Source organism: Agelaius phoeniceus, chromosome 11, assembly GCF_051311805.1.
Source record: "Agelaius phoeniceus isolate bAgePho1 chromosome 11, bAgePho1.hap1, whole genome shotgun sequence".
Lineage (NCBI taxonomy): Eukaryota > Metazoa > Chordata > Aves > Passeriformes > Icteridae > Agelaius > Agelaius phoeniceus.
The window spans coordinates 22,070,951-22,094,127 of NC_135275.1; the positions used below are offsets into that span (position 1 = coordinate 22,070,951).

General features: G+C 47.9%; 1 protein-coding gene across 1 annotated transcript; it reads left to right on the plus strand.

The window, feature by feature from the left end:
- The first annotated feature begins 4,952 nt into the window (after positions 1-4,952).
- ARL8B (ARF like GTPase 8B) lies at positions 4,953-22,395 on the plus strand. The gene is made up of 7 exons (XM_054639798.2): positions 4,953-5,334; positions 14,043-14,123; positions 14,704-14,777; positions 15,205-15,298; positions 15,890-15,957; positions 16,188-16,258; positions 17,632-22,395. The coding sequence occupies exons 1-7, from the start codon at positions 5,212-5,214 to the stop codon at positions 17,679-17,681; spliced, it is 561 nt and encodes a 186-aa protein (XP_054495773.1). The 5' UTR covers positions 4,953-5,211; the 3' UTR covers positions 17,682-22,395.
- Positions 22,396-23,177: the final 782 nt, after the last annotated feature.

Genomic DNA, 23,177 nt, shown 5'->3' on the forward strand with positions numbered 1-23,177 from the left:
CTTCTTCCCTCACTAAAAGCAAAGGCACCAGCTGGGATTTGCCCCTCACAGCATCTGACACAGGCTGGATGCTCCTTCAGCACAAGGTGAGAGTGTGGTGACACCTGTGACACCTCTGGGGACAGCTCCCCTGGGATGTTCCTGCCAGCCGGGCTGGGGCTCACACGGGATTGGCTTTGCTGCTCCTGCTGTCCATCCCTTGGGAACTGCTGATAACATCCCTCACTTTGGATTTATCCCGAAAAATAGAGAGGAAGATTTGCCGGACCCTGTGGTGCCCGTGTGCCAGGGGAGGGCTGGGTGTGGGTGCTGGCACTGCCAGGCAGGGGCTGTGCTGAGCAGGGAGCCCAGCCAGGGGAGGGTGAGGGTGAGGATGAAGGTGAGGACACGGCTAAACCCTTCAGGGAAGGAGGACGGCTTTGCTGAGGCTGCATCCCCCTCTGCTGGAAAATCCAAGCAAAGGCAGCAGAGCCGCTGGCCAAGGAGAAAACCTGAGAAGAAAGGGGGAAATTAATGCGCAAGGAACACAAGTGGGGCCCGATGGGACATCGCAGCCTCCAGTCTGGGCTCTGCTGGGGTTCATCCCGTGCCTCTCACAGTGAGAGGGCTCCTTCTGGGGACAAGCTGTGCAGAAACTGGGACGCATCACCTTTGTGCCAGGCACAATCCCATTTCCCAGGGTGGGAAGGGATAAGTGAGGCAAGGGCAGCACCCAGAGCCGTGGCTCAGGCTGGTCCTGGTGCTGTGGCAGAGTCTGACAGCAGGCAGAGAATCCTGACTGGAATAAACGGGATTGCACAGGCAGGCTCAGTGCCATGCTGCTGGGTTCAGAGCTGCTCCATAGCCTGGGTGGTGCCCAGGGTGTGCCCAGGGGCCATGGCTGATGGGCATGAGCTGCACAACTCCTGGTGGGACTGAAATACACAGGGCAGCCCGGACTGTGGGCACTGGGGCTTGTGGGGAGAGGGGCTGCAGCACTGTTTGGGTATTGCCTGGCAGCTGGGAGGGAGCTCTACCCCAAAGCAGAGGCTGCAGAAATGCCTCCCCTGGCCTGGCACCATGCACATGGTCCCTGGTGGGCAGCTCTTGGCTCAGTCTAACCAAGGAGTCCCTGCTGTGGCCTTCCCAAGGTGCTGCTGCCCCTGAGTCTGCTCATACGGGTGTCTGTGCAGAGCTGGAGCCCAGGGCTCTGTGCCCACCTTTCAGAGCCTCATTTGGAGGTTGTTTGTGCTTAGGCTGGAAGAATGGCTTTGTTTCCTTGTAGGTTTAAAATCTAAATCACAGAAAGGGTGAAATGTGGTGACTGGGCTGGCCAAGGCCCTGACTGTGCACTAAATCTGCAAGCTTGGGCCTGGCTTTTGTGCAGGGGGCTCTGCAAGTGCCAAGGTCACTGCCAATAAATCTGACTGGAGGACCAGGAGAATTTTATTTAACTTACTGCTAACAGCAGGCTCCTTTTTAACTATCTTTTTTTTTTTTTTTCCTGCTTCCTTCTGCTGATTCATGCTCCTGCTCCTTCAGCACTGGGAGATGCCAGCATTCCTAAAGGTCATCACTTGCATGCAGCAGCTCCTGCTGGGGAATGTTTGCCAGCACCTACGAAACCGAAATGCTGAAGTGAGTGCCATCATTTATATTTTCCCTGGCAGTGACAGACACTTGCACAGCTTGCCAGCCACCAAGCTGCCACGTTTCCAGCCTTGGGGACTGCTGCAAGGTGAAGGAGGTGTGTGGAGAGCAGTGCCTCCTGATGAAGCTGACAGCAGGGCACCTTGGGATGAGGACTCTCACCTGGGCTCACCTGCAGGCAGTCCTGGAGACACCTCGGTGTCTGAGCATGCACCCCCTGAGTTTCACCCGACCCTGCTGCAGGGCTGCGATCCCGTGGCGCTGGGAAATGAGATCCTGCTGCTCACGTCAGGCCTCGCGCAGGAGTCACGCTGCTGCCCTGGCTGGGCTGGGCTGCCCTCCCTGCCACCTCCCTCCCCTCTCCTCCCCACCTGGTGCTTTCCTGGGCTGCAGAAAGAGGCAGGATTTTATGGCATGCTGGCAGCCTGCAAACACCTCTGAGGAAATAAGTTATGGTTTAATTTTCATGGTGTGTCTCACTCTTCATGGCAAAGGAATGCTTCTGGTTTAGCTCAAGCAGTAACAGCACAACTGACACGTTTATTTTTTCAGGGAAGAAGTGAGGAAGACACAGAGAAATCCTACCTTTGCCTCCTCGGGTTATTTAATGACTGTTTATGCTGTGGCAGTACCAAAAATGCTGTATAAAATGACAGGAGGACACTTACAGGCTGTGGCAGGTTGAGGAACCAGCTATTTAATGTCCATCCCTTCAGAGGTGACCACTAATCTTACCCTTTCCTTTAAGAGCCTGTAACATAAGAAGACACATATATTGTATCTGCTATCATCTGCCTCCATTTCTTTTGATATTATTTTCAGTGAGCCTTGAAAGAGCAGAGCTGGAGAGAGCCCCCAGCTGCCTGCTGGCACTGCAGAGTGAGGCTCCCGTTTATCCTCACAGCCCTCAGATTCCCCAGATCCAAAAGCTTCTCCCTCCCTCCAAAAGGGAGGATCCTGACCTAGGAGGCACCCACAGTCTCTAAGACATTTTATAACATTTTTATATTATTACACTTCACATAATTTATATTCTTAAATTAAAATATTATCTATTTTTTAATGAATTATATTATCTATATGATTCATATAATATAAATTTATATAAATTTTAACTTTATTAATTCAGAAATTAGTATATGAATAATATCATTATCAATTTATTAATTACTATATTAATAGTTCATATTTAAATAATATATAATTTATATTATTATAGAACAGTAGATAATAATATATAAATATGATATATTTTAAAATATATAATATAATATATTATATATAATAATTATTATAATTATATATTATTTATTATACATAATATATAATTATTATATATTAAATATTTATATAATGTTTAATCTATTTTATATATACAATATAAACATATAAATTATTAAAAATTGCATAATTTTATATTATAACATTTTATAACCCAGCTGGATCCCTGACAGAAAATCAGCACCCAAAGGAGCAGAGGGCACTACCAGGGCATATGTGTTTGCCTCCTTAGAGCACGGACTGACTGTGAGGGAGCAGGAGAGCAGAAGCTCAGAGCAATATTGTCACTGTGTTTTGGCTGCAGCTCCTCGCTGGGCAGCAGGGGAGGTGCCACACAGCAGGATCTGTAACTCATCAAATCAATTAGCTCCTTTGTCTGTGGGAGGAGGCGTCAGCCAGAGACAAATTAAAGGAACGGGCAGTGAGATATTCTGCTCTGAGAGGAGCTGTCCTATTTTCTCATACTAATGACAGGCTCCGAAATCTGTGCACAACTTAGCTCGTTATTAGAACTAATTGGTGGCAGGCATTCCATCCTCTCTGATAGGGCTAACCATGGGGATGAAATTTTCTGAGTTAATGAACCAGAGAATGCATTAAGAACTTTCAGAGTGCAGTTCATATCTCAGCTTAATTGGAAGGAGTATGTTAGCTGGCTTTTTTTTTATGGATACAAAGGAAAGCCGTGTTTTGGGGTGGAAAAGCACAGGCACAAATGCCTTCCCTGCCGCTGGGGAGCTGGGAATTCCTCATTTCAGTGTGGCAGAGCTCTGGCATTTGAGGCAGTGCCTTCCCCAGCCCCGTGAGCCCGAGGAGGGATGGAAATGGGATTTATTCTCTGCGTGCAGCACTCGCTGCTCCTCCTGTGCAAGGCCCTGTGAGCAGACACCAGTTAGTACCATCCTGTAGGTTCCTTGTGATTTTTTTTCTGCTACCTCTCCATTTGTTTCTGCCTGGCCTCACAGTGCACAAGCCACTGTGTAACTCCCCAGGGAGCTGGAGCCACAACATTTGTGAATTTGGGCTTACTTTGACTGCGAATTGAAATAACCCCAGTTACAGTGACAAGAACCCTGGTAAATCACCCAAAAAGTCCATGCAATGCATGCTACTCCTTCAACTCCACTCGGAAGTGCTTCCTGGCTGGAAACTAAAGTGACCTCAACTAAGTTATAAATGCACCTAATGGAGTGGTTTGGTCAGTGTTACCTATTTATCTACTACTTATAGTTTATTTGGCTCAAGCAGAAAATCAGTTTAACAAAGTCCATGCAAAAAACTTCTGGAGAACATGTGGTTTATGTGAGGTTAACAGGGAATAATGAGGTGAAGTGGCTTGTCCCTTTGGTTTTGGAAGTTTTGTGGGCACAAAAAGGTTTTGTATTTCACTTGGTTAAAACATACTTGGGATAACTGGGAATATTGCAGTTGAAGATTTTTTAATCCTAATTCCTCTGCAAACTGGGATTGGATTTGTGGGTGGCCATGAGGGGCCCTCACAGCACCGCAGGGATGGCACATGAGGGGTGAGGGTTGACACAGGACGATAGGACACAGACAGAATCTGTGCCAGGGGACGCTCAGGTTAGACATCAAGAGGAATTTCTTCATGGAAAGAGTGGTCAGGTGTTGGAAGGGGCTGCCCAGGGTGGTGGTGGAGTCCCCATCCCTGGAGGTGTCCGAGGAATGAGTGGATGTGGTGACAAGGTGGTGTTGGACTTGATGACTGTGGGGGTCTTCCCCAACCTAATGGAGCCTTTGATGGAGAGGGCAGGGCAGAGCCTGCTCCATGGTGGGGTCAGGGGTGTCACCACTGCCTGCCCCGCTCCATGGTGGGCTCGGGGTGACACAGGCCTCCTCACCACACCCACCATGGCGGCTCAGGTGTGTCACACCCTCCTCACCACACCCAACATGGCGGCTCAGGTGTGACACACCCTCCTCACCACACCCAACATGGCGGCCCCGTCCCGCCCCGCCCTCTCCCGCCGCGGGTCCTCCGGCCGCCAGGGGGCGCTGCGGGCCGGGGCGGGGCCGGCGGGGCCGGGTGACCGCGGCGTCACGTGAGGGCGGCGGGGGGAGCCGGGCCCGGACGAGCGCGGCTGTCCCGGAGCGGCCGAGAGCAGCGCCCGGCACGGCCCAGCGCGGCTCGGCACGGCATAGCCCGGCCCGGCACGGCACAGCCCGGCCCGCAGCGTCTCGGCCCGCAGCGTCCCGGCCCGCCGGAGCCATCGCCCGGCCCGACCCGCAGCGTCCCCGGCCCGGCCCGCAGCGCCCCCGGCCCGCCCGCCCGCCGCCACGATGCTGGCGCTGCTGTCCCGGCTGCTCGACTGGTTCCGCTCGCTCTTCTGGAAGGAGGAGATGGAGCTGACCCTGGTGGGGCTGCAGTACTCGGGCAAGACCACCTTCGTCAACGTCATCGCGGTGAGCGGGGCGGGCGGGGGCCGGGCCGGGCCGGGCCGCGGGGATGGAGCCGGGCTGGGCCGGGCTGCGGGGATGGAGCCGGGCCGGGCCGGACCAGGCCGCGGGGATGGAGCCGGGCCGGACCGGGCCGCGGGGATGGAGCCGAGCCGGGCCGCGGGGAGCAGCGTGTGAGCCCTCGCTGGGGGGGATGGCTGAGCCTCGGGGGCCGCCGGCCCTCCGTAAACCCTTGGGGACCCGCGGGGCCACCGATCCCGCAGCAGGCTCGGCCCACAGCGGGCTCGGAGGCGCCTTTCAGTCAGGGTGTCGGTGTGGCGGGGCTCTGTTAGCAGATGTGGAGATAACATTGTGTGTCTTCAGCTGCCGCCTCCCTTTGACTGCTTTTCGGTAGTCCTAAATCATTTAAGTGTTAGCACCTACTCACGGTTCTCCTCTCAAATATTTGCTTATCGATTGCCGGAACCCATATCAAATAATCTCCTTTCTCCTAAGGCGTAACTTAACTAAGAAGTACAGCTCACAAGCCCATCAGCAGCCCATCAGCACTGGGGCCTGCTGATCTGGTGATGTGCCTGGAGCAGGTAAAGGAAGGGTGTGGGAATACTCCTACACGAAGCTTTTCCATTGTTGAGCGAGATAAAGAGTGGCTTTGCCTAAATGGCGTGTTCAGCTTCATCAGTGCCCTGCTCTGCTGATTTCTGGGATGAAAAACATTCCAGGAGACAAGCTGGACTTTAACAGCTCCTGAAATGGACAGCCAGGGTGTCTTGGTTTTTTAGGGAGTGTGAGTGACCTGAGTGCAGTGCACCTAGAATGAGAAGGCTGATGTCTCCAGCTTTAGAGTGAGCACACCTTCAGCTTGTCTCTTGGCTTTTGAGGCTGTGTCCTTAGCACCATGGAATACTTGTAAGAATGTATTTATTTAAGTGCCAGTTGAATGAGTTAGTGGCTGGGAAAAGGACTTTCATTCTCTTGCAGTTATGCATCATCCTTGCACACTGACAAACATCCTGGCAAACCATAACCAAGCCCTCGTGTAGCTCAGGTGTGAGCACTCAGTGGGCTCCTGATGATCATGGAAAATGGGTTACTTCATGAAAGGTAACTTCTCTGACTAGTTGTCAGCTAAAAGTTGCTGGAGTAACCCAGGAATGCCAGGAGCCTTTTCTTTCACGCTTTGCCAATACATCTGGGCTTGGATTTGTAGAAATGGAGCTCTGAGAGGGTTGTACAGCCTCAATCTGTGGCTGCTGAGCTGGTACTGCTTGGAGTGTTTCTGCAGCTGGGGGCTCTGGGGAGGCTTTTCATCCTCTGGAGTCCTCCTGGTGATGGCACTTGACAAAAAAAATGCTTTGCTTCTGTATAGTAGCAGCAGCACGAGTTTGGGGAGTAACCTGTGAAACTCAGTGCAGGTGTGTGCAACAGTCAGAGCTGCAGTAGCTGCACATCAGTTGAGTCCATCTAAGTTGTCTCCAGTGGGAGAAGTTTCCCTAAGTAAAGCTGGAGTCTTGTTTCCAACCTCCTGTGCGGGGGTTGAATCTTGCAAGGTTTCAACCACATGTTAGGATCACACCCAGGCATTTATCTGAGTGAGTGCCATTCAGGGAGCCTTGCAAAACCCCGGGCAAGGAGGAAGCTGCTGGGCGTGCTGACACAGCCTCCTTAGCTGGTTTAGTTTGGAAGCATCAGGTCACATTTCTGAAGTTTTTAATTAGGAAATCTAGTGAGTCTTTACACAAAAAAAGCAGAGGGAAAGGGTTTGCCCAGGTCTGTATTATTGGTTTAAACAAAATAATGGCATAAGTTTCAGTTTCCAGTGCAAAATCACTTTTTAGAACAGTGCAGTTGCAGAGCTGTTTTCTTATTTGCTTCCTTGACTGACTTTAGTTCAGAGTCTGCATCTGGGGATGAGTGCAGGGAAAGAACAACTGCTCTCTGCAGGCCAGTTAATGGTTTGGGTGGAGGAGGCTGTTGGGATTCCTCAAAACTGAAATGAAAGGAATGACACAGCAAGATGTCCTGTAGGACAGCTCTAAAGGCTGGAGTGCTCACCAGGAGCTTGGTGTGGCTCAGGAGGTTGTGTGCTGCCCAGCAAAGGGCTGCTGCCAGTCTGACAACAGCGAGTTTAATCTAATATAAATGTCTAATGTAATCTCTGCCCATCCAAGCAGGCATATGGAACTAGAGGGAAAACTCAACCAGTTACACAGGGAAGCTGGTACAAGGCCTGACTGCTGCTGAAGTGGACAGGCCAGGAGAGGCAGACAGTCCAGGTCTAGAATAATCCTTTTCTAGATTGGTGGTGGGTTTTGATCACATTTATTCCTCCAGTGTAAACTGACACTTGATTTGTTATCAGGCTAAACAAGGGCCTGGAGAGAGGACAAGAGGGAATGGATTTGAACTGAGAGATGGAGAGGTTAGATGAGATATTAGGGATAAATCCTTCCCTGTCAGGGTGGGCAGGCCCTGGCACAGATGCCCAGAGCAGCTGTGGCTGCCCCTGCATCCCTGGAAGCATCCAAGGGCAGCTTGGACAGGGCTTGGAGCAGCCTGGGATAGTGGAAAGTGTTCCTGCTATGGCAGGGGTGGCATTGGATGGGCTTGAATGTCCCTTCTAACCCCAACCAACCCTCCTGTGTTCAGTTTGATGAGGAGGTTTAAAACCCAATGTTAGCAGTGAAATCTCGTTAGAGCTGGATTCAGCTAATGCAGCTTCTGCTTTTCTAAGGCTCTGCATTAGTCACTGTCTCTAATTAGATATTAAGCATAAGTTTTCCATGTGTGTGAGTAAACTTGCTCACAAGGGAGGATATCATTTCTTCCTGGTCCTAATTTCAATAATGTGGATGGCCTGTGGCCCTTCTTCAGAGAAACTGCACGTCATCCCGGGATCGCATGTGGAATTGTCGGCTCCCGAGCCGAGCCCTGGAAATGCCCATTATTTACAGCCTCTGCAGGATCTGGTGTGTTTGCAGCTCCTGGCCATTCCCTCAGCCTGGCAGCTGGAGCTGAGAGCCACGGCTGTGCTGCTGAGGGGAGCACAAGGGGCTGCTGGGGCCGTGTGAGGCCACTGAAACACGACTCAAGTAAGCTGAGCCTGCCCACAGCCCTGCAGGCCTGCAGCCGGGGGACAACTGGGCACCCCTGCAGCTGGGGGACAACGAGGCACCCACCCCTGCAGCCGGGGGACAACAGGGCACCCATCCCTGCAGCCGGGGGACAATGGGGCACCCGCCCCTGCAGCCGGGGGACAACGGGGCACCCATCCCTGCAGCCGGGGGACAATGGGGCACCCGCCCCTGCAGCCGGGGGACAATGGGGCACCCACCCCTGCAGCCAGGGGACAGCAGGGCACCCCTGCAGCCGGGGGACAACGGGGCACCCACCCCTGCAGCCTATTGCATGGAAGAGTGGCATGCGCTGGTGTTTCTGTAGAAGTATTTCCTGACGCCTGGTAGGCTGATCCTTGCTCCAGGTGTTTGGCACTGAAGCTCATTAGCCTGATAGTCAGTGAGCAGAGATCTGGAGGAGTGGGAGAAGTTGGACTTTTCTGATACAGTTATTAGGCTCAAAGAGCTAAACTCAACCTGTTTGTAGTGACAGGGTAAATAAGGTCCCTCTTTAGGATTTGTGTCAGAGCCTGAATTAGTGTGGTTGGTTTTTTAACTTTGGAATATCTGGCAAGTGTTGGAATGAGACTGTGGTTTCTAGAGAGAGGCAATTCCTGAAGTGCCTCTCAAAGAAAGATTCGTTTGGCCAGCTGGGAGCTGCAACTTCCTTCTGTTCTCATGACTGTTAGAAGTAACTTTGACTTGAAGTCACACCAGAGAAGTGCAGAAAAATATTGCTCCAAAGAGCTCCACTGCTGTTTTAATGCCTTTTGAACCACCCAGGTAGGCCATAAATCCCGTGTGTTGTCACTTCATACACACCATGGCTAAGGGAGAAGGCTGATAATATTTGAAGTGTTTCTTAATGGCAGAAGTCTCTTGAAATGCATTGCATCACTTCATTAGCTAATAAAGCTCCTAGGAGGTGACTCAGACCCTTTCTTTGAGGTCCTGCTGGCTGTACCCTAGATGGGCTAAAACAGGTGACTGAAATCAGAATCTCCTTTTTCCATCTTGGTTCTGAGTTCCTGTAGAGCACTTTGTAAGCAATGGCAGAGCTTTAAGTGGTAACATCTGGATAAGGACATTTTTCTTGACTATCAGAAACATGAAATGTCCTGAGCTCTTACTTGACTGCCTTCTAGACAGACATATGCCTTCTTTATGGTAGGTATTTGCTAAGCAGTCCATGTCCTGTTAAATATTCAATTAAACTCAGGGCCGGGGAAATAAAAATGCCTTTTCTTGTCATATACCACTGTTTTGGTTTTGGAATCATTCCTGGAAGTGCTGTTGGGAAGCCTTTCAGGGATTGAAGTTTCTAGTCTGGAGTTCAGGCTTCTGGTCATGATCACAAGTGGCTGGAAAGCTGAAGCATTTCCTAAAGAAGGAAGCTGGACTGTAGAAAGTTGATTTGTCCATTTATGAGGCACTGCTTGGTTGAGGCTATGAGTGTTGCAGAGGAGGCTTAGTGTAGGGGTAGCTTGATATAATGCTAAAATTGCACTGCTTTTTAAATAATTTTTTTTAAGAAGACATTTTGGAGACATGCAGCATTTTTTCTTAGTGCAAAAAGAAAGAAATTTTTAGGAATGAGCAGCAGGGTTTAGTGTAATATTCTGGTTCAGGTGGATTGGGAGTGTCCTGGCTGGATTCCATACTCCAGTGGTGTTGTCTCCTACTTGGTTAAGCTTGTTTGTGATCTCATCTAGCTGGATGTAAAGTATTATGATTAAAGATAAAACAATCTTTCCTGTGTGATAGCAAAGTTCCTATGAAGAAATGGGTCCCATAACAGTCGTGAATCATGTCAGCTTTATGAGATGCAAACTAAAGGCTGCCCTGACCTTCTCTGATGATACAAACAATGTCCTTGTGCAGGCTGTGGAATCAGAATCAAGCTGCTTAGGGGGCTGACAGCCCCCAGAGCTGTCCAAGGCCAGGCTGGACAGGGCTTGGAGCAATCTGGGGTAGTGGAAGGTGCCCCTGCCCATGGCAGCGGGTGGAACTGGATGGGCTTTGAGGTTCCTCCCAAGTGGAACCACTCTATTATTCCATAACTGCCTGGAATTTGAGTTTCTGGCTGTAGCTTATGGTTTTGGAAAGGCAGATGAAGAAACCCAAATGCGTTTTGTTTGGTTTATGGTTTGACTCAAGACAACTGGAAATGGTAGGTTTAATAATGTTGTTGTAATATTAATTAAATTATAAAAGAGACTAAACTTGCATCCTTTATACACTCCTGGAATGTCAGGGGATGACAAGTTGTCACTTGTCCAAAGTTTTCCTCTGGGAAATGAGCTGTACCTGTAGCTGGCTTGTTCAGAAATGCTGCAGTCTGTGATTTATTGCTGCCACGCATACAAGGTGAGCTGAACCCAAACTGATCCATGGAATAAAGTCCCTTAGTTCAGTCTGGATGCAGTTTTGCTGCTCTGAATAATAAGTACTCATCTGGGCAAGTGGGTTCATGCTGCACTAAAATCTCATGTTTGGGTTCTCCAGGAGCTTTGAAGGGAGCATCTCTCCAACCAGGAGGCTGAAGGATTAGTTCTGGGGGCTCTTTGTGCATGTGGCCTCTGAAATCGGCTCTGTTTAGTCTCCCTGGCCCTTATCTCCCACAGGCTTGGAGTTAACTTTGTTTGGTGACCTTCGGTTTGTGCTGGTGCTGTGCTGGTGCTGCGTGGTCTGTGAGACCTCGGGGCTGAGGCTTCCAGCAGGATCCCTGCTGGGACAGCTCCTGTCCTTCCAGGAGCCTGCAGGGAGCTCAGGGGCTGCCTGCTGGGGTGGGCTCCAGGGCTGAAATCAAGGCTGCTGTCCTTGAGGAGTGTTGGAGCAGCGCTGCTGTGTGTGACAACAGCCAAAGGCTTTCCCATCGGGAATTGAAAATAGTGCTGTGCATATCACACTTGTTTTAAAGCTGGTGCTTTAGAAGGAGAAAGCATCTTCTTGTGAGCACACAGGCATAGCACCGAGTACTTTGCTCTGGGAGGGAAGGCTGATTCAAACCAAGTGACTGCTAGTAAAAGTATGTTCCTTTTGTGCTGCTCTTCGAGTAGTTTTTGCATATGAATGCTCTGAGTTGAAGCTGAATTCCTGGCTTTTTTCCTCTGAGGAGGTAGTAAACAAAAGCCCTCTAAATTCTGAGTGTAGAGAACAGTTTCTGGGCCAAGGCAGTTGAATGTGGTAGCAGAATCCATCAAAGGAGATCACTGTCTGCTGCTAAAATCCTTTACAATAGTTTTAACCAATTTTTGACCTGTCTTAAAAGAGAAGGGGACTTCCAATAGCTTTCTTTGGGTCTGGTGAGCAGAGGAACACCCACACTCATATCAGGGGAACGTCTTTCAAATGAAGACCTGAGCTGACCCATGTGTTCATCAGCTCTGGATCATCCCTCTGCAAAGCAGAGAACAGCTGAAACTCAACTGAGCGACTGCAGGTTTAAGGGTTTGAGGTTTTAAGCAAGTCAAAACAAGTTAGGGGATGTGCAGCGTGGGTAGTGAGCACTTGGGAAGGAATCAGATGCAGCAGCTTTCCTGAAGATTCTGTAAAAGTTTCCCTGTGGTGGGTCACAGTAATTTCAACATTACATTAAAGATGTGGCAAATGGAGTGCTGCTCCAATCTGCAGGAATCTGGGACCTGAAAGAGCAGTGGGAGAGCATGAAATGGGTACTGCAATTAGTGGGATGACTGGCACAGGGAGTGCTGCAAGGGAGGGCTGTAAACCCTCACAGGGATGGGCAGGGAGGGTTTGGGCAGCCTAGATCTTGATGAGGATCACGATGAGGTGGTTTATGGGTGGGAATCAGGCCAACAAGGCAGATATCCCGGTGGGAGTCTCTTCTAGACCACCCAGGCCAGGATGAAGAGGCACCAAAATCCCCCTTAAGCTGCTTGGAGAAGTCTCAGTGTGGCTAGGCCTTGTTCTCATAGGGCACCTCAGCTTCCCACATGTCTGCTGGAAATAAACCCAGCAGGGAGGTGATGAGTCCAGGAGGTTCCTGGAATGTGTTCCTATTGATAAGAACAGCTCTGGAAGGATCTGAGTGGGAATAGTTGGCAGCATCTGGGGTAAGGCTCAGCAGCACAGAGATGGAGGCTCAGGGAGTGCTTGGGAGAGCTGGGATAGGAGCTGTGGGTGTGGGGTGTGACTGTGGAGGTAGGAATGTGGAGGCAGGAATGCTGTGGTGCTTGAGCAACTGGCAAGTGACCCTTCAGAGGCAAGATGGGTTTGAGGAGCTGAACTGAGCTGCCCCAGGCGTGGCAGCACAGCTGACCATGGGCTCTGAGCTGTGCTGGTCACTCTGGGCAGCTCAGGCCCTGGCATTTCGGGCAGGAATGGGCATTTCCTGGACTGGCATTCCCATTGGGCACCCACGCTGCCAGAAGGGTTACAGTGGCTTCTGAAGCAGTGCTGCAGGGTCTGACCCAGGCTCCTCGTGCAGCCCTGCTCCTGCTGCCCACACTGTTCCTGATACGAGCCAGGAGCTGCTGCCCTTCGTGGCCAGCTCAGGCTCAGGCTCAGGCTCATGCTCAGGCTCAGTTGCTCCTTGCAGCTTGAGGGCAGTCAGGCCCTAACTCTGGGTGATGTGCCTGCTTCAGAGATCCCAAAAGGCTTTGAACCCCAGGGAACTTCTCTGGCCAGTGGCAGGGGCGAGATGCAGACTTTGCTGCTGTGATACCAAACCCTAATTAAACAACTGAATGCTTTGGGATCAACCCTAATTTTTCCAAATGTGCTTGACTGTCTGGTTCTATTACACATAATGGATGTAGTGAGCTTCATAATGGCCACTGTGGCTGATTCACCTTCTGCCAAACAGCCAAGGGAGAAATCTGTAGTAGCGTTAGAAACTCTTGTTATGGCTGCAGGAGATAGCTGGGAACTTGGCTCTCAAGCTGCTGCAGATGGAAGTGTTACAGACAGTCAAACATCTGCCACTGGAGAGGCTCTCCAGTGCAGTGCTGTTTGCAGCAGTTCTGTCCCAGCTGGGAGTGCTGTTGGAAACAAGCTCAGATCCTCTGGAGCTGCATTTGCCACTGCTGCACATGTTGGACACTGGCCTGGCAGGAAGCTGACCCGGCCCGTCCTTCCACTTTGCAGCCTTTCACACTCCTCAGGGAGTCACCCCATACCTGTGGGTTGGAGGCTTCCTCCACAGGAGTGATTTATTGCTGCCAAGGCTGGCCAGAGAGCAGCTTGCATCAGAGGGAGCCCTTCTGGAAATTTCTAGCTCCCAGGTAAGTGGGAGATCCCGACGGGCAGGCCTTGGCTCCAGCAGAAGGAGGTGAATGGCTCCTTCCTCCCCTGGCCCTGGCTGTCCATCTTTTAAGCTGTGCAAAGCTCTTTCCCAGGTGACTTTGCTCCCCTGGCTGCCTCAAGGCTTGAGAAACGATTTCAGTGCTTGTAAGAAACGAGTTGTCTGACTTCACACAAGCTCCAGTACACATGGATTTAACATCCACGACTTCTTGGCCGTAAAACCTTCAGTTGGAAGGTGAATGGTTAGAAAAAGCTTGTGATATTTTACTATGTAAACCAGTTGTGTCAGATAAGCACTAAATTTAACTTTCTCTTTTCTTCTTTTTCCAGTCAGGTCAATTCAGTGAAGATATGATTCCTACTGTGGGCTTCAACATGAGGAAAGTTACAAAGGGTAATGTTACAATAAAGGTATGTTGCCATTGTTGACTGTTTCCTTTAGGTTCTGGTTTGAAATTTACGTGTTTGCTCTGTTTTGCTTCCAGCCTTGAGACAAATATAGAACACTGAAGAGGCTCAGCTAAATCTGTCGAGTAGCTTAAGAAGACATTTATGTTTATTTATGGAGTTTCTGAAATGAGAATCTGTGTGTGATTCCCAGGTTCATGGACTAGTTAAAGCACTGTTGTGATAATGCTGTCTGGCTTAGATCTGAGTGTTTGAGGCCCAGAGATGCTGCTTTCCTGCTCATCAGTTTGCTTAGGGGAAGGGTTTTAAAGTGAATACATTGTGTTTTCTTGTGTAGTTCAGTATGTTACCCTCATACACGGGATGTTCTTACATCTGGTGCAAGGTGCTCCAGTTTGCACCTCCTGCTGCTGGGCCCTAAGCTCTGAGCAGCTGTGCAAGGGATTATTCCTGTTTAAACATGGGAGGGGTCAAGCAGCTGCTTAAGGAGAAAGGAAAAACTGTAGTGATTTCTTGTCTTATCTTTGCTTGACATGTTTAAACACCGTGCATGGCTAAATTGTCTTTCTCCCCTTGCCTTAAGATTTGGGATATAGGAGGGCAGCCCCGATTCCGGAGCATGTGGGAGCGATATTGCAGAGGAGTTAATGCTATTGTGTAAGTGTCCTTCCTTCAGCTCTGCTTCCTTCACACGGCCTTCTCTTCTCTGGGAGCCTCCCTAACACTGCATGCCTCACTCTCTAGTTCTCCTTGTGGTTCTGAACCTGCACTGCAACCACACTGACCTTGTTCACCCTTCAGTTCAGGGCTCAGGATGGGTTATTTTATCAGTGTCTGATCTGGAGTACTAACTCCTCCCTGTCTGAACTGGGTGGCACTGCTAACTCAAAGCATCTTCCTTCTGCTCTGGTCTTAGAGAACTTTTTTTAAAGAACTGAATTCTTTGCTCAGAAGTCCTAGCTTTTTTGAAAGCCTTGTTGAATGTGCCCAAAGCTGGCAGTGTAAAAGGAAAAAAAAAAAAAAAAAGAGTGATGTTTCTGTAGGAGCTCAGTGTCACTGACCTAACCTGAAATTCTCTTTAAAGCTACATGGTAGATGCTGCAGATCGTGACAAAATAGAAGCCTCTCGGAATGAGCTGCACAATCTTCTAGATAAGCCCCAGTTACAAGGAATCCCTGTAAGTAACATCACCTTAAACACCATTAAATGTCTCTGAGGAATGTGCATCACTTGAGCAACTCTGAAGTCTGCCTTGAACTCTGAATTATAAGGCCCAACTTTACTGGTCAGTATAAGCATGGACAGTGTCTGCCCCTAGTGCCTTAAACCAAGTTTTGACCTTCAGTGGTCTTATTTCACTCAGTGCTCACAAAACATAATAAATGCAATTGAAGCAGTAGTTTAGAGGATTCCACAGTATGAGTTTGTGCCATTGACTAAAGGTTAACCACAGAAGTGTAGAGTAAATTTGGGGAATCTCAATGAGTATGCTGCAAATATTCTCAGATTTATCAGCTGATGTATTCTCTTGCTTGCTCTTTGCACAGAACAGTTGATTTGTACCCCCTCTTTCGCTGTGACTATGTCACTCTTCTTTCTTGATCTGGTTTAACTGGGATATCTCATTCCATTACATTTAATAGGCAGATGCAGACTGCTCATGAGACTCCCCTAAACTTTGTTGGTTTTCTGGTTTTGGTTGGGGTTTTTGTCTGTTTGGGTTTTTTTTTTAAGCAAAGCCACAACCATTTCCTTCTCTGGATTTCAGGTTCTAGTACTTGGAAATAAGAGAGACCTTCCTAATGCTTTGGATGAGAAACAGCTAATTGAAAAGATGTAAGTCTAACCCTTGCTAAGAAACATTTCTCTTACTCAATAAATTCATGTACATAGGGCTGTTATTAGATCAGGAAGCTCGCATTTATGAGTGGAAAACCCAACAACAGCAGGTAACTGAATACTGTACAGAACAAGTTGTGTGGGGAAGGGGAGGAGCAGCAGCTCAGATTGTCAGTAAGATCCCTTGTGTCAGTGAAATGTGTGCTGACATGTGCTCTCTTTCCTAGGAATCTTGCTGCTATTCAGGACAGAGAAATCTGCTGCTACTCAATTTCTTGCAAAGAGAAAGATAATATAGGTAACTATTAACCCAAACCCCTGAGAATTATGAAGTGCTGTCAGAGGATGGACTGGGGGGATTTAAAGTTCTTAAACACAAACTTGTCTTCAGGAAGCCAGGAACAAATCAAAGACCAGTGTGTGAGTGCATGGATTAAATTCAGTATAACTCCTGATGGCAGTGAGGAGGCCTGACTGGTGTTAAAGTTTTAGGGGTTGTAGTTACCAAAAATGCCAGTCCCTGTGAAATCTGCTCCTATCCTCAGTCAGTTTGCAGGAAAGAGCTGACTAGTCCATTGGCTTGGCCTGAATGATTTTTTACTTCTGTCAGGTGCTGTCACCTCTGCCTCACTTGGTCAGGATGCCAAGTACTTGCAGCAAGTTTTGTCTCAAGTTTATTTCCCAAGATTATTTCCCTTGAAATAATCACCTTCCCTTGCTGTGTTATCAGAGCAGTTTGTGTTGTGGCATCTGCCAGTCCCCTGCAGCCAGAGAGTGCCTTTTTCTGGCACAGACATCATATGCTTCAGAACTTCTGGAGTTCAAAGCAGAAACCATGCCCTGTAATCTCTGGTATTTGCCATAAGCTTTGTGAGTAAACTGAGTAATCTCAGCTGAGTGAAAACAGAATTAACAACACTTTCCACCCTTTTCCTGATGCCTTCTATGGCTGCCATGGGATTAACCCTGGTGCATTGCCTGGGTAACAGGAGTTTGCTGATGAGGAAGCTTCAGAGTGATGCCCCCAGGAGAAGCTCTAAAGGATGCCAGGATGGCTTTATAGGGGAAGAAGCTTCTTTCTAGGAAAATGGAATAGTCTGTGGAGCAGTTGTGGCTTCCAAGAAGCCTCTGTCACCTTAGCATCAGTTAAATGTTCAGACATGCTGGATGGAAGCAGAGAGTCCCTTGTGTGGAGATCCACACAGACTTTAAACAAGGGAAAGGCAGGGCCTTTGCCTTCCTTAGGAGAGCCTCTTCCAGGCAGGGAGGAGCACCATGCCTTGTACCACAGGGCTAAACCAGCTTGGTTCTCATCTGAGCAGGAGCTGCAGGCTGGCTGAACAGAGCAGTGCTGATCTAAAATTAATTATTGGAGCCACAGTGAAGTGTCCCATGAAGGAATATTTTATTCCTAGAAATGGACTGAACTGAGGAACCAGGATGTGTGGGGCAGTGCCTGCCATTGTTACCTAAAGGATGCTGAACAGTTACAGGATCAAAGCATGGACAGCAAACATCCAGAAAATCATTGTGTTCATCTGCCCTGGGCCACCCTCTAGAGAAGGTTTGGGATATTCCTGTCCCAATTTTGGGACACTGGAATTCCAAAGCCTTGCCACTTATACCAATACAGACACTTGAATGTGGAACTTCTCTTCTCTCTCCCTGTAGATATCACGCTTCAGTGGCTTATTCAGCATTCAAAATCTAGAAGAAGCTGAAGTCTTCCTGGAATCTCCAGTACCAGTTGGCCATAATCTCAATTGTCCACTTCCCTCCATAATGAGATACTACCCCAAAATCCTGTATCAAGAATCTGCCTTTTCACGGTTCATTTCTCATGTGCACTGCTGAAGACTTGTATTCCTATTCTGTCACAAAACAACTAGAGTTGTCATGATAAAGTCAGCACAAATATTTATTTTACAACCATCTGTGGTGGGAGGGTTGTGGGGGGGGCTTTTTAAAGAAATATCTCTACCATGTTAACTACGATGGTACACTCTGTTCTGGTTTTTCAGGGCCAGGTTTTTATATGATTTTCAGCAAGTGTTTTATTTCTAGTGTTTAGTGGCTTGAAGATGCTGATGCTTGACAGCATTAAGATTCTGTAAGATGCCACATACAGTAGTTAGAAAACATTTAAGCGTGAATTGTGGGATACTGATTGATCTCACAGATGCATGTGATGTGTGTATGTAAGCAGAGAAATGGAAACTGTTTGCAGAGGGGAGCACAAGGCATAGATCAGCATCGTTAATCTGCAGCTGAGATCCTGTCACTTGAAAAGGAAAACTCTCGTGATGAATTAGGAAAGTCATCTGTTTAAAATCATTCTGTTGCTTCTGTTTAACATTTATGTGGGGGATGGGAATGGACTGTTCTGTCAAACTTTCAAAAATTGGAGTATTCCAGCATGAAAACAAATCACTAGGAACATCAGGCTGTGTTCAAATACATTTTTCTATCTCCAGATACTCGTGGTCTCTCTCTGAAACCAGAACATGCATTCTGAGCAGCTGCATGACACCCAAATTACTGATGCTCTTGTATCGAGGCAGTTGTTGACCTTTAGCACAATCTGTGTGTAATTGTCAGTGTCTCTCCTGCTCCTGGAATGGCTGGGCACAGTTTCACCTGGTGCTATGGAATACCTGGGCTATTGTGACAACTCTAGACCCGCCTGCTTTCTCGATGTAACCACGTGCAAAGCCTGTCACATGCAATGAAATGTTTTGCTGTGTCAAAGCACAAGAGAGCCAATGAATTGATCCTGTCTCTTGACTAGCTCCTGCAGCTTAGGGAAGTGTGTATAAACTCAAGACTGTAACGTTTCTGTAGCTTTACTTTCTCAGTGACTTCAGCATATCTAAAGGGACAGCCTTGTTGAGACTGGTTTGTTCATCCAGCAGTGTCAGTGTAGCTCCTGGTGTGTGCAGATCCATGTGCAGCTGCTTGTGTTGCCTCACACCGTGTGTGACTCCTCACCTCACGTGGTTTGCATCCCTGGGAGCCCCGGGCTGGGAGCAGCCTTGTCCCCTCTGTTCTGAGAGCCAGTGTTAATGCAGCCTGCCACGGCCTTACTGTCCTGCCCCAGCTCTGGCACTGCTGCACAGACACTACACGCTGCCTGCCTTCAGTCTGAAGTTACATTTTACCTTTCTGGCCCCTTTCAGTTCTCTGAAGCATGGTTTCAATTAATCCATACTCTGGTGCTGTAGACGAGAGGGTGTATTAACTTGCTGCTGTAGTCCCGAGTTCAGCAGAACTGCTACAGTTACTTTTATTTAGCAAACTTGCTTGTGCCTATCATGAGGAAACTAAACTAGAATGTGTGAATCTTTGTGGGGGACCAGGTCACTGTTTAGTTAACTGGCCTATAGCTAAACTTGATGTGTTTGGTGTTTATCTACTTCACTGCTTTCAGCATTTATGGCATCCAAACACTACCAATTGTTAACCTGTGCATTACTCTCTGCATGTGAACAACTTATACAATTACTGAACTTTGTAAATACGTGATTTTTTTTTATTTAGGTGGATGCATATGTTGGTTTACTGCTCTTCAGCTTTATTCAATAAACTTATGTTTTGAGGGTTGTATTGACACTTAACTGCCTGACTTGAGTTGGTGTGGCTGAAATCATGGAAAAACACAATGGGATGTTTGTCTCCTCTGCCAAAGATTCCAGTGGGGGAAGAAAGGATTGGTAAATACCTGAGCTGATTTATATTCTGTGGTTCAACTATTCCAGTGAAATGCTCACAAAAATACCTTTGAGGCCTGGGGCTTGCTCACCTTACCTGAGCAAGCTCGGATATAGTCAGTCTGAGCAGATTGCAGGGCTTTTTTATGTGTGTGAAAAGCACTGGTCAGCTGCAGGGTCTGAGGCAGGGGCAGCCTTCTGGAGCTCAGTTTTCAGGACAGAAAGAAATGGATGTGTCTGCAAGCTTGGTTCTTGTGTTGAGCCTAGAGTAAAACCTTTGTTTTTCTACACAAGTGTCAGATCTTGCAGTGCCTGATCATTCACTGCCAATTAAAGCAGAAGGATTCTTATCTCAGTGGAAAGTGAGGCTTTTGTTGACTTGAGGTCTTGAACAAAATCTTTGCTGTGATTTTAATCTGAAGTTTCACTGACTGTTCTTCCCAAAGGTTTTTGTTGTATTAATTTCTCTTAGGATACTGATTAATTAATAGGAGTGTCTGTCAGTATCTTCCAATTAATGGTAAGAAATTGGATGTCTTATTTCAGGCTTGTCTCCACGTAAGCTTTCAGACTTCCTGAGCTGTGTCAGGTTAGTTTTTAGTCCTGAGTGCAGGTCTTTGAGCATCCTTCATGTGTAACTCAGCTGGTGGGAAGGACTAGTGACCTGTTGAAGATCCTGTGCATATGTCTGGGAGTTTCCTGCATGCAAAACAAGCTCCCTGCAGTTCATAATCAAAGTAAAAGGTCTCCAGACACAAATGTGAAAACAGTGTTAGTGCACTAAGCCTTGTCAGCCTGGTTGGTGTGATAGCAGCACCAGTCATTCAGTAAATCAGCTGTGGTATGAACTACCCCACAGCTCTTTGCTTGATGTGGTATCTCAGTACCACTTTCTGTTTCTAGGAGTAAATAGCAGGGAGAGACACAGGAACCCCCATGATGTGTGTGCTCTGAAAGGTACATTTGCAACACTCCCCAAATGCCCCAGCTGGGTTCCACAGCTGTTGAGGCACTGCTGTGGCAGGAAGGAGCCTTCAGAGTGGCTGCACTTGTTCTGTTTCTGGCCTTGAGTAACTTGCCAGGTACCTTTTCTTTGAAAAGGGGAGGAATTGTTTCCTTCTCAACACCTTCTCAGCCTGGGACTGAAAACAGTACTCATCTGGCACTTTGTGTCCAATATTAAATCTTTTCTGGCCTGATAAAGGTGTGGAGCCCAGCACAGGCATTAGCAGTGGTGTTTGCTGAACTTGGGTGCTGCAGCTGTGTTCTAGAAATGTAATCTGACAGGGATTACTTGTCTCAGGCTCTGTAGGGAGCATGGACCCTAAAAAGAGGCTGATTAAATTTCCCATTCTCTTCACAAAAGTTGCTTTTGAGGATGCATTTTAGTTTCATAAATTATTGCATTTGACATCAATTTAGTCATATTTATGTCACATACTCCTGAAACTCCCCTGATGCAGGTCTTGACTGTTGGCATGTTAAGAAAAGCAGCTCTTGTGAAAAGGCAGACACTGTGTGGTGGTGAATAGCTGGGAGCTGGACAGCAGTCCTGCCTGTGTGACCTGCTGGGGTGTGGGCACTCTGCTGTCCTGGGGTTTGAATCAGCTCTCAGGGTTTAAATCAACCCTTGATGGTGGCTCTGTTCAGTGCAAGTGCTCCTGAAGCAGCAGAGATGAGATGAGCAGTGGTTGTGCTTGCCCCCACAGCTCTGCAGCAGAGTTTCATTGGGGTGTCCCTGTCCTCCAGCTTCAGTGTGGGTGGTGCTTCCTTAGAGTGCAGTTACAGAGCAGGGGAGCTCCCATCACCCAGGGGCAGCTGCACAGAGCAGCTCTGTCCCACCACCTGGCAACAGGAAAGATGCACAAATGTGGAGCTGTTCCGTCATCTGTGGAACCAATAATCCAGTTCCTCAATGATTTATGTTTTCCCTTTGCATCTTGATGGAACAAGTTGGAAAGATTTTGGGTGCTGACATATCAAACTGCATAATCTTCACTTTCTGGTAGAAGTAAAGGCCAAAGAAAATGCCTTAAACAGTCTGTCTGTTGAATCTAGGAGTGCTGTGCAGGGATCTGTAATAACCTGAGGCATGGCTTAGCAGGATTATCAAGCTTTGCAGTCCCTGAGGTTTCCCTTGTGGTTTGTGGCTGTGCAGTGGCACGTCCTGGTTTGCTTTGTGCAGGAACTGTGCTCCCCCCGCATGCCCACATGCTCCCCTGCCTTGCTCCTGCACTGACCTGACAGGGTGGCTCCCCAAAAGGGCTGCAGAACAGGACATTGTGCTGTGTTTCTAAGGTGACATGGACAGTGAATCATGTTAAAGGAGAAATAATGTGAGTGAGTGCCTGAGCTTCAGGGCTTTAGTTCCCAAAACGTGAGTGCAGAACTTGTCTCACCAGAGCATGACCCTTGAGAGAGGGCTCTGCTGCTTCAGGGCTGCAGCTGCTGCTGTTCAGCATGTCTTGGTGAAACAGGGGCTTTCTCCATGTGTCACTCCAATGGCAAACACAGAATGGCACTCACAGGGGCTTTTGCACATACTCTGTAAAAGGAGAAGTGAAATACTTGATGTTTTTATTTCCCTCCCAGTGGAAGGTGGGTAAGTAGACCTTTGTGCCAGGATTAGTGCCTTTTAATTATGACATGACAGGTTTTATTCTGTTAAAGGCAACATGTATCATTGTGATAATTTTGAAGTGCTTCAATAAAGTGTTGTTGAAAACCACTTTTTTGCATATTCATCTGTAGTAGGGTAGCGGATTTATTATTGTTAGAAATATCTAAGAACCCTCATTACCTAATTTAACTTTAACTACATAACTTCATTTGGAGAATGATTGTAAACCTTGTGCTCAGTGGGGGCATCTTTGAAAGGCCAGGCTGTGAAATTCCTGTTCCTGATTGTTTTTTTTTTCTGGTACTGGAAGCATTGGTTGGTCTCATTTTTATTTCCCTCTGAAAAGACCCATTGGCTTGAACCATATTATTCAACAAACAGAGCAAATTTGTCAGTAGAGGAAGAAAAAATTGTGGTGTGTGAAATTTAAAGCTGAACTTGGTTTTCTCAAGAGTCTCAAGAGTAAGTAAACTGTTACGGTGCTTTTGTGTAATTGTGTTAATTTGGAGTGTGGATACTTCAGTCTTTGCAGCAAGAAGGAATTTTCCTCTTGTTAGAATCAATAATGAAGTCCCTTCTTGGTTTGGGTAACATTGAAAAGATCCATGAATTCTGCAGACTGAGGAAGTGAACTGAAAGATTGTCCAGGCTAGAGGATTTTATCCAAAGTCAGCATCCAGAAGTCTGGATGGACCACTGAGTTGTGACACTTGGTTTGGATTTATTCATTCTAGTGTTCCTGTTGCAATAATTGGAAAACAAAGACCTGACTTGTGAACTACTCTCCAATACAGGCTGAAGACAGATCATTATTGTCTGCTTGTCTGTCTGTGCATAATAGTCCTTTATTTTTTTTTTTCTTGTGCAGGCATTTTTCACGTTCTGTTCCA

What these genes read in the sequence shown, in the direction of transcription:
- ARL8B (XM_054639798.2), top strand. Translation starts at nt 5,212, where the DNA reads ATGCTGGCGCTGCTGTCCCGGCTGCTCGACTGGTTCCGCTCGCTCTTC. An exon ending in CCTTCGTCAACGTCATCGCG is followed by an intron (nt 5,335 to 14,042) that starts GTGAGCGGGGCG and finishes TTCTTTTTCCAG; the next exon opens with TCAGGTCAATTCAGTGAAGA. An exon ending in AAACAGCTAATTGAAAAGAT is followed by an intron (nt 15,958 to 16,187) that starts GTAAGTCTAACC and finishes TCTCTTTCCTAG; the next exon opens with GAATCTTGCTGCTATTCAGG.